Source organism: Rhea pennata, chromosome 3, assembly GCF_028389875.1.
Source record: "Rhea pennata isolate bPtePen1 chromosome 3, bPtePen1.pri, whole genome shotgun sequence".
Lineage (NCBI taxonomy): Eukaryota > Metazoa > Chordata > Aves > Rheiformes > Rheidae > Rhea > Rhea pennata.
Window position 1 is genome coordinate 37,901,442 of NC_084665.1, and position 10,537 is coordinate 37,911,978.

At 49.8% G+C, this 10,537-nt stretch overlaps 1 protein-coding gene across 1 annotated transcript; it reads right to left on the reverse strand.

Annotated features, from left to right (window-relative positions):
- Nucleotides 1-2,454: 2,454 nt before the first annotated feature.
- On the reverse strand, nucleotides 2,455-9,075 carry LOC134138431 (cytochrome P450 1B1). The gene is made up of 3 exons (XM_062572063.1): nucleotides 8,816-9,075; nucleotides 7,064-8,071; nucleotides 2,455-5,288 (listed from the first exon to the last, which is right to left on the reverse strand). The coding sequence occupies exons 1-3, from the start codon at nucleotides 8,833-8,835 to the stop codon at nucleotides 4,676-4,678; spliced, it is 1,641 nt and encodes a 546-aa protein (XP_062428047.1). The 5' UTR covers nucleotides 8,836-9,075; the 3' UTR covers nucleotides 2,455-4,675.
- Between the last annotated feature and the right edge of the window lie 1,462 nt (nucleotides 9,076-10,537).

Here is a 10,537-nt window from a genome sequence, read left to right on the forward strand (position 1 = left end):
AAACTTGACCAAGCTAAAGATGCAGCAAAGACAAATCTTAACTGTTTACTTTCAGTGGCTAACTTCCCTCTGGTAAAATGTAAGCTCCCGATTGCCTAGTCTCTATAGTTGCACTGCCTGAATAATGTGAACCGATTTCCTAAAGACAGATGTACCCTGCACATCAGTCCCTCCTGCTCACAAACAGATAATGGATCTGATGCAAAGCTAGTTGCAATTTGTCGTGGTAAACTTCTATTTAGTAAAATGTTATGCTGGTACTGATACCTGATCCACAGACCCTGGACTGACCCTCTTGTCCTCTTTCTAGCAGTTTCTCAAGCTCTGATGAGTCTTGTTCCTAGCAATAGCTTCTGGGAAAAGCAATTACCTACAAGAAGAGTATTGTCATTTATTCCAGCCTCCCTGAGCTGTCTTCTGCTAAAGCTTAACTATTGGCTTCTCTAGGGAATATAATGGTACACTTGAATAGTATAAATGCCTTCCTTATCAGCTCTGCTAGGTCACCTTACTTGCTTCCCCTTCGTGTTATGTAGTGGATGGTCTGACAGCTACTTGTTTTCCAAGAAACTTATGATTGTGTTAAATGTCGTTGTACTTCCCAGTCTCTTTTTAAATACTGATCTTAGCCTGAATGAAAGATGTTACTAGAGTTCTGGAAGATGGGCTGCACACAGCAAAAAAGCAAAAGTGAGAATGGCGTTGGCCTTCCTGGTCCACTGAAGTCACTACAATCCAAACATGAAGATTTCAAAGGAAAATGTTTGATTTTTGAACAAAATGTTTCTGTAACTGCTCAACTTTGCTTGTATTTCATGAAGCAGTTCCCTAAGAGCAGCATGTATTTGTCAAGTATTGCTATGGTGACATCCAGTCACAGGTTGGTGAGGCAGTGACAGTGCAAACTTGAAATCTCATGAGATGTGCATGATTTGCACATCTCATGACTTTGCCCAATTTTGAAAATGGTGGGTTTTTTTCTAACAATTGTTCTAACAGAACAGATGAAAAATGGAAGTATAGAATTAAAAAAAAAAAAGTTTCAAGATGATTTGCTCTGTTAGCCTTTATTCTCTTTCCTTTACAATTGTACTGGCTTACAATGAGCATATCAGAAACTTTCAGTTGCCTACTGAGTTATTATAAATACTCTACCATTTTAGTGATCTTCACAGATCTCTCCAAAAATGCCTTCTGCTAACTGCATCAGCACAAGAATCTTTTTGCACGAATGCAGCTGTTTTTGCTATAAAAATGTGCCTGTCAATACTGAAGAGGGAGTCTAGACTTCAGCTGTAGACAATAAGTAAAGCAGATAAATACCTACAAAATCACCAGAAGCAACGACACTGTGTCTCGCAGCTCACTGCAGTATCACTTGACCACATTAAGTTGCTCTTGGGTTTTGCCCTAGGGAGGACAGCCGCTTCCTAGTCACACTGTGTGTCCCACTAGTCAGCCCCAACCATGCTTACACTGCATGGAGCATCCTCGAACACTACACTTACTCCACAAGTCTTTTGCTACTTCGGCCAACACTTAAAAGTCCTGAGGAGTTTTAAAGAGGATTTCTCCTCCTTCTGCTGAGGAGAAACTCCAGGAAAAACAGTATCCCAAATCAGTAGGGAACTACTGTTAGTCAGTAGTTTTTTACTACTTTATCATGGCTAGGTTTATGGGAAAACTGTCTTTCCTCAGACGTGTTTGAAGCAAGCAGGCTCGTGGAGTAACAGACTAGGGGGAGAGAATGCAGAAAGGGGGAGAGGGGTCACTGCATCACGAGGAAATGTTTTAGATGCTAATAAGGCCACCCTTCGCTGCAGGATTGCCCTGACTTTGTGAGAAGTTGTACTACAGGACATGTTAAGGCCCTGAAACTTCCTTCCTGGCCCTGAAGGCCTTGCTTCACTACTGACTATACACCAAGACCAAAAAAACATGAACAGTGAGGGAATTTGGTCTCAAGGGCAGTGGTGGGGATCTGGTAGCAGGAACGTATAGATGCCAGCACTGGATATAGGGTTAAAAAAAAAAAAAAAGAGAGAGAGAGAGAAAAGCAGCTTGTGGGAATGAAATCAGGTGAGATGGAAGTAAATTGAAATGCCAGAGGGAAAAATGTAATACAGTACACCATGCAGGCTGAGGAGAGATCAAGAGACATTAGAAGACAGCAAAAGACATGAGAGAATCCAGACAGATATTGAGAGCAGAAGCAGAGAGTGCCCTTAGCCAAGAGAATGAGAAACATGAATACAGATGGCAAAGTGTGAACAAGCAGGGAGACCTGAGAAGCCTGAAGGAAGAGACAGAGAAAAAATATAAAATCCAGAAATGGCGAATGGCGAGGGGAAGAAAAGGTATATAAACAAAGAACATCTAGAATAATACTTTCCAAAACAAAATAAAAATTGTTTTATCTGGATGTTAAGAAGTTACACACGTGAATGAAGCAAAGGCAGTACAAGAATAATTTTATTTAGTATTTTGATAACACAATGATTCATCTCAAAACAATCACAAAAGTTATCTCACTGAACAAATTTCAATAACTTTACAGATTATATGAGGCATTTCACAAGCAGCTGTGTAGTGTGTGAGACCCACTGATAGGCATCATACATCAACAAAACCACATCAGCAGTGTGAATGAAAATTGCACTAGTAACCAATGCATACTTAAAGCTTTAAGGAGAGTACAAAATTGCAAAAGCCTTTTTTTACTGAAATATAAAAAAAAATGTGGTCCTTGAGTTAGAATAACTATTCAGTTGTAGGTTATATTCTTTATATTCTTTTCAATAATGATACTTAAAAAGGTACAATGTTTTGCTAGTATTTGATCTAATGTAGATCTCTATATGAAAATGCTGTATATCTTATAAAGCTTTTCACAGGTATAGGCTAAGTTCTGGGATATCACAGATTTGTATGTAATTCAGAAGAACACCTGAGGTTACTCCTTGTGTAGGTAACAAAGTTTTTTTAGCTTTGAAAAAAGAGAACAGATGACATGTGAAGTCAGGGATGTTAAATAAGTACATTACTACTAGTGGGGTTACGCAGGGGTACTTTTAGATTTGATTCAGGTTCTTACTGAAATCAGCAACGAAGTTTCTATTTATTTCAAGAAGTTTGAGATTGTGTTGCTCATCTAGCTCCTATCAATGTCAGTATAAGTTTGGTCACTACTGTCAACATGATTATGCCTGGCTACATATCACAAGACCTGGTCCTGCAAATCTTACTTGCTTAGGTCTCAACAGAGCTACTTTAGGTTGTAGGATTGTATCCTTATTTTCTAGGTCTGTAAACCCTTATTTTGTACGAAGATGAGCACAGCAAGCCACATGTGAGGTACTCATATTTCTCACAGGTTTCACACATAACTGAGGATGATCTGTAGCTCCTCAGAAATGTCCAACAGTTTTCAAAATCAGATATGTACATATGAGGGTTCACACTTTAGAGAAATATATGCTGCTTTGTGTGCACAAACATTAGCTGGAGATTTAAGGCCATAAAGTTTCATGTGCTTATTTTACTTTAAAATAATAGTTTTATTTTTTAACTTGATGTCCTTTACCTCACAGAAGTTTTAAAAGTACATTTTCATTTAGTTAACCAGTACATTAATCAGGGTATGTAATGTTAGTTTTTGTTCTGTGACCTTGTTATAAACAAATCATACAAAAAGTACACAATCAATGTTTGGCTACACCTTTTAACTCAGTCTAACAGAATGATTAGTGAACAGAGTTGTTTTTGCTGTGTGCATTGTTTGAAGCATGTGGCACAGAAGTTTCAATATAACCCCCCTCCAGATTCTCACTTCTGCAAATTCTGGCCCATTTGAATTTTAACTGGACTTACTATGTGTCTAGGGGTGGGGAGGTATGTCTTTACTGGAGAAAAGTGGTGACACACCAATTCTGATCTTTCCTTTCAAAATGTATTGAAAATGACTGGATTAGGTTGCTGTGTTTATTCTCATATAAAATATGAATTTTATTTAAAAAAGTTGTGCTCATAAGCAAATCTCTCTTTTTTTAGTCATATGTGTAAACACTCTGGAATGTTAAAGGCAAGGCTTTACATTGGCATTTTATCAAAAATATTTTAAAGTTTTTTTTTTTTATGGAGGCATTAATGTACACCCGAGCGTCACAACACAGGACCTGCCATATGCCTATGGCAGTTTCCAAAAGAGTGAACTCAGAGGAAGGCTACAATGTTCTGACTGTGGGGTCTGGGGTTATTTTTTGGAGGAATATGAGATTTCGCTTTGGAATGTGGAATCACTGAAGGCGAGCTTAGAAATAAGGCACAGAGCATAGAGACACAGAAAGGATTGTACAAACAGTTCCTGGAGATGCTTTAACTAGTCAGTAGACAAAAAATTGCTTTACAATTACAAATTCTATCAACACACTAGAATAGAAAAAGCTTACTTTCAAATTGCATACTTTTGCATATGTTTTATCATTTAATATAGTAAATGCTTCTCTTGGCTCTGCCTCTAGAACTAAAAAAGACTGAATTATGACTTGCACAGTTTTCCTTCCTGCTCTTGTATCTTGTTATGTTGTCTACTTTCCCAAAAGATCACCAGAACAAACTATAACTTTTGTAAGTCTAAAAAGATAGAGGGAATATTTTTAGATGCAAGATTCTGTGCTTAGGTATTTGCTGACGGGTGATTTTCACTGGCTGTTTTCTCTGCTTGCAGTCTTTGGACAGCCTTATCAAGCAAATCCATTGTATCTCTAAGTGTGACATTCACAGTAAATGGCTTAGGTTTAATCGTCAACCCATAAGTAAAGTCCATTTTAGGGTCCTCATTTGGATTAGCAGTAAAATTGCACTGATGCACCAGGATGGAGGTAAAGAGGAACAACTGCATCTTTGATAACTCCTCTCCAATACATCGACGTTTTCCCAATGAGAATATCATCACGCTACTAGTAAGATCTTTGTTAATGAATCCATTCTCATCTAGGAATCTTGTTGGGTCAAAATCCCCTGGGTTAGACCACTTTGCTGGATCATGATTCACTGACCACTGATTAATAAATATCACTGTGTCTTTGGGAATGAGGTAGCCCATTACAAAGGTGTTGGTTGTGGTGGCATGTGGGATAGTAACAGGCACAAAGCTACTGAAACGCATGGATTCATACAAGAAAGCCATGATGTAGTGCAAATGAGGTTGATCTTCAGCACATGGCAGACGGTCTCTTCCAACAATCCTATCCACTTCTTCTTGCATTTTAGCCTGCACTTTTGGATACCTGCCATTTAAAATAACTGTGTGCACACACTTTTAAAAATAATACAGGCTCTAAACATTTCTCACAAAGCAATTCCTCACCCCCTTCCCTACACTATGCAGTTTGAGCAAGCCTAAGTATTTTGTTGAAACATGCAGATCTAAATTAAAACTTGATGACAAAAAATTCCAAACTTTCCATGCAATGGTGTCATTTTTAATTTGCTCAATTTTCATTTTTATATTTAATACCACATCTAATCAAATCTCAGTACAAAAACTGAAACTAATCTAGATGTTTTGAAACAAAATATTCTAAAATATGTCCAGTATACACATAGAACATTCTGAAATTAAAATGACTTTTTTCTTTCAAGTACTGGGCTTTCCAGGGGAGTGAAAATTCTTTTTCCAGGTCTATATGTGACTTTTAAATGTTGGCACTGGAGTTTAAGTTATCATTAGACATATTACACATATATTAAAGTCTATATATTTTTAAACTGAAAAAGATCCCCGTTAAAAATTGTTGGAATAGTTTTATGAACACGCTCATCTTAGTTTGTGCATACTTACTCAGATTATCATCAACATATGTTTTCTTTATAATGTATTTTAAGACCACTGTCATGAAGTGTGGACAATAACAAAGTAACAAAACAAGACCACGCTGTCAGTAAATTATTCTTATTATCCTTGCTTGCCTAAAAGTGTGCCTTCCTACAAGTAGCCTTTATTTGCTTTTTTAAATATTCAAGTTTGGTTTCGGTGTCTTTGCCTTCTCCTCCTGCAGTGGGTGCGTATGTGAAATGCAAGGCAAATACAAGAAACGAGGAGAAATCAAACAGGTTATGTAAACATTGGAAATCATACCCTTCCCTTGAAGCATTAAGCATTTGTCTTGTTTTTTCAAGAAATGGCTGAGTAGATAGAAGAACCTAACGACACGTTAGCCTGAGTCTACAAGTGATGCAAACGATCACGGACAAAGCTGGGACACACGCAAGACAGCCGGTGCCCTGCCCTCTCCTGTCAGAGGCCCCCGCAGCCGTGAGGCTCCCGCCCGCGAAGGGCAGGTGCCGGGGCAGCAGAGGCTGCGCTCGCAGGCTGCCCGGCAGCCCGGCTTTCAACGCCTCGAGGTGCTCCGCCACCAGTCACGCAATCACAAGCAAGGCCCACGTTACGGGGGCAACAACATAATAGCGGGTCTGTAAACCAGTGCACGAACTCTTTATCTCGCTTAAGCGGTTGTTATCCTGTTCCTATGATCTCCTTGATCTTGACCTGGTAAAGTCTGTTACTTTGGGGTTTTACTCCGCTGCCTTTTTGCCAGCCTCTCTTTATGCAACATTACCCGTCTGCCAGAGTAGGCTTTATTTATTTATTTATTTATTCACTCTCCTCTTTTTTCATGTCCTTTTCTGGCAGCTCTCCCAGAGCTTCCGTGCCCGTTAATCGGCCACCGCCGAGGTGCCCAGTGCCGCCCGGGCGGGCCGCCACGGCACCTCCCCCCCACCCCCCGCCCCCCGCCGCGCGCGCACAGCAGCGCCGCCCCAACGGTCGCCCGACGGCCGTTGGCGGCGCCGCTGCTCGCAGCCCCGCGCCGCCGGAGCCGGCGGGTGTCGCCCCGCCTCGGGCCGGCCGCTCCCGCGGGCGCCTCCCCCGCGGCCGCAGGGCTTTTCCGAAGCGGATGCCCGTGCCCCGAGCCCGGCGCTGGCACGGCGGCGGCCCCCCCACCTCGCCTCCGCCAGGGCGAGAGGCCGCGGCGGAGGGCGCCGCCGCCCCGCCGGCACCTACCTGATCAGGAAGATGAGGAGCCACTGCAGGGCGGTGGAGAGGGTGTCCTGGCTGGCGCCGAAGATGTCGGTGACGGTGGCGGGCACGTGCTCGAGCTGCAGCCGCGGCTGCTCCCGCTGGAGGCGGATGAAGGCGTCCATCATGTCGCGGGGAGCGGCCCCCGGGCGCAGGCTGCGCTGGTGCTGCAGGAACTTGCCGCGCACGAAGCCGTAGAAGTCGCGGTTGAGGTCGCGGAAGGCGCGGTAGGCGGCGCGCACGGGGCTGGGGAAGCGCTGGAGCCAGGGCAGCGCGTCCACCAGGCTGCCGGCGCCCACGGCGCGCCCGAACTGCTCGTTGCGCCCCACGAGCCGCAGGAACTCGCCGTCGCCGTGGCTGTAGCGGCGGCCGAAGCACAGCGCGCTCATCACGTTGGCCACGGCCACCACCAGGACGCGCGAGGGGTCGAGGAAGGCGCCGCCGGCGCTGCCGCGCACCAGCAGCGCCACCAGCGCCCGCGCCTCGCCCACCAGGTGCCGCTCGAGCAGGCGGCGCGTGGCTGGGCTGCCCGTGGAGAAGGCGCGCACCGTGGCGTGCGCCGCCCGCCGGTGCAGCTTCCACAGCTCCGAGTAGCCGCCGAAGGCCAGGCTGCGCCCGCCCGACACCAGCTGGAAGGAGGGGAAGGGCGGGCGGCCCGCGAAGGCGGCCCCCTGGCGGACGAGCGCCTGCCGGATGGCGCGCTCCCCGTTCAGCACCACCACGGGCCAGCGCCCCAGGCGCAGCTGGAAGACGGCGCCGTAGGTGCTGGCTAGGCGGGCGAAGGAGAGGTGCGGCGCGCTGCCCAGCTGGGCCGCGTTGCCGATCAGCGGCCAAGGGAAGGGGCCCGGCGGCGCCTGGCGCTGGTCCTGCCGCCGCCGCTGCAGGAGGAGCTTGCCCAGGTGGATGGCGGCGAGCAGGGAAAGGAGGAGCAGCAGGGAGCCTTGCAAGGGGGAGATGCTGCGTAGAGCTTCCCCCAGCCTCTCGAGGGCCATGCTGCAAGGGAAAGGGAAAGGTCAGCGGGCAGCTGCGCCCCTGCGGAAGGGCTGCGGAGCTGCCTGTTGCCCGCCGGAGGAGCAGAGCCCCGCGCGGGCGAGGGCACCGGGATGCGCTGCGGAGCGCCGGCAGCGCCGCGGGCGCCGGGAGTCGGAGTGCGCTCCTGCTGTGCGCTCGCGGGGTGCCTGCCATCCGCCTGCCTCCTGGGCGAGACACAAGGCGTAGTCGGTAGCCATGTGACAAGCTAAAGAGCCAAAACCGTCTCCAGCGCCGCGGCGGCTGCTCTCTGCCCCTGGAAGGGGGAGCTTCCCGAGGGGGATCCGGCAGGTCACGGCTGAGGAGGGCAGAAAGCACGGCGGGAGGATGCTCACTCCCGACGAGCTTCCCGCAGACGCAGGCAGCCAGCGTGTGCTGGAGACAGGTTCATCCCCGCGCTGCGCATCGCTGCTCCGCGCAAAAGAGCCCCTGCAAGAGACGGGCTCCTCGCGTGGCGACGGGAGCTTCCCCCTGCTTGGTGAGGCCACCTCGGCGCATGGTCGCGCTGCCGGCCGTCCCCCGCCCTGCTGCCTCCCGCACCCCCACGTCCCGCGCGGGAGGCGAGGATGCGGCGTGCGCGGCGCGGCAGGTCCCCGCTGCTCGGGGCCGCCGCACCCGCTCCTACCTTTTGCTGCAGCCTTTCTGAAGCAGCGAGGAGAGGAGGAGGTGAAATAAGCGGCCGTTGCAGGCGCCTGTAGCAGAACTGACCTGTTGTACACCGCTTCCATCAGAGACCTCGGGGAGGATGGAGAGGAGCCGGGCAGCCTGCGGCAGCTGTAACAGGCAGCCCCAGGGAGGAGAGAGCAGCAGCAGCAGCGACGTTCAGATCCCAGACTGTGGGAAACTCATTAGGAGCCCAGGTTCCTGTCACCCGGAGCTTGGCAGGTCATGTGCAGGCAAATGCCAGTTGCACCCGATCTCAGCATAGAGTTATTATCACCTTCCCAGCGCTTTAACCCTTCGGAGCTCGCCCCGCCGGCGGCCACCTGCGCGGCGCGGCGCCGCTGCGGGCGGGCGAGCGGGCTGCGGTGCCGCCCGGCTGCTCGGCCGACGGGGGTGAGCTGCTGCAGAGCGGGGGGCCGGGACGGGGCGACCTGCGCTGCTGCCGAGAGTGGATGTGAGCGGCTCGGAGAGCGCGGGCAGGGCGGCTCGCTCCCCCGACGCTCAGCAGAAGCCGGAGCAGCCGCGCCTGCCTTTGGTACTCGTGCCTTTAAGTCCGCCAGCATCCGCGGCGCGCAGCGCGGTGCGGTGCGGGCGTGCCGCACTTAGCCGCACTGACAAATCGCCGCTGCCTGGCCCTTCCCCTGGCTTGAGGGGTCCCAGCTATTTGCCAGCTGCCCTTGGTCCCAAGCCAAGTGGAGCGGCTCAGCCGCGGATGCTTTTATGGCTCGGGCCAAAAGTTTTAGCAGAGGAGCTGCTGGGAGGGAAGCGGGGCGGCGGGCGGGCTCGCAGCCCTCCGTGTCAGGAGGCAAAGTCTCGCCTTCATCTTCGCGGCTGAGGAAGCCGGAGAGCTTCCCCTCCTCCGCCTGTCGCCTCCCCGTTGCGTGCGGAGATTGCATTGCGTGAGCCGGGGCTGGAAAGCCTCCAGCCATCTCCTCCGCGGGCCCCTACCCCTCCTCGCGATACCTGCCGGCGGCGCGGGGGAAGGCGGCAGGGGGAGCGCGGCGGGCCCCGCTGCTCCCCGCCTCGCCCCCGCGCTCACCCCTCTCCCGGCCGCGGCGCCTCTTGCTGCCGGCGCGGGCGCCTCGGCCCGCCGGGAGTGCTGGCAAGGGCCGGGCGGGCGCTGCGCTCCAGCACTCCCCCCTGCCCCCCCCGGCCGGGGCGCTCCGCTGCCCCGGGAGGAAAAGGGGGCTGCAAAAACCCTGGGCTAAAAGGAGCCATTCCCCTGGTATTTAGAAACTTATTGGTTTTGTTGTTGTTGTACCAAGCAGGAAAAAAAAAAAAAAAAAAAAGAAGAAAAAGAAAAAAAAAATAAAAAAGATCCTAGTTATGGTGGCGCCATGAGATAAAAAGGTATTTTGGTAGCATTTAGGAATTAGATAAAATTGAATGGTGGGATTCAGCCAAACTCAGGGGGTGATAACAGGCCTGGCCTGGCTGCTGCTTGTGACTTTGCTAGGAAGTGCAATCCCATCTGTTGTCACTGTCCCAGGCTCTTCCAGACTGCAGTACTGTCTTTTGCTTTAACTAGAATCACACATATTTTCCATGTCTCTTTAAAATCCCATCTCCATGCCCCAGAGCATGCTGTGCTTCTTCCAGATGTGGCCAAGTGAAAGAGGCATCAAAAACAGTTTTTCCTAGTAGTGCGGTGCAAGTGAGCTTCCCTCCTCCCAGCTGCATCTGTGGGGTGAACTGCAGGGAGCCTGCCAGGGAGCCTGTCCCTGCACTGTGGCCCAGCTTCATGGGAATGGCCCCATCCCCATGGCA

Excerpts from the sequence above, each read along its gene's own strand:
- LOC134138431 (XM_062572063.1), bottom strand. The coding sequence starts at position 8,835 with ATGGAAGCGGTGTACAACAG. Across the intron at positions 8,072-8,815 it reads ATGGAAGCGGTGTACAACAG|CATGGCCCTCGAGAGGCTGG; the intron begins GTCAGTTCTGCT and ends TTTCCCTTGCAG. Across the intron at positions 5,289-7,063 it reads CTCCTCATCTTCCTGATCAG|GTATCCAAAAGTGCAGGCTA; the intron begins GTAGGTGCCGGC and ends TTTAAATGGCAG.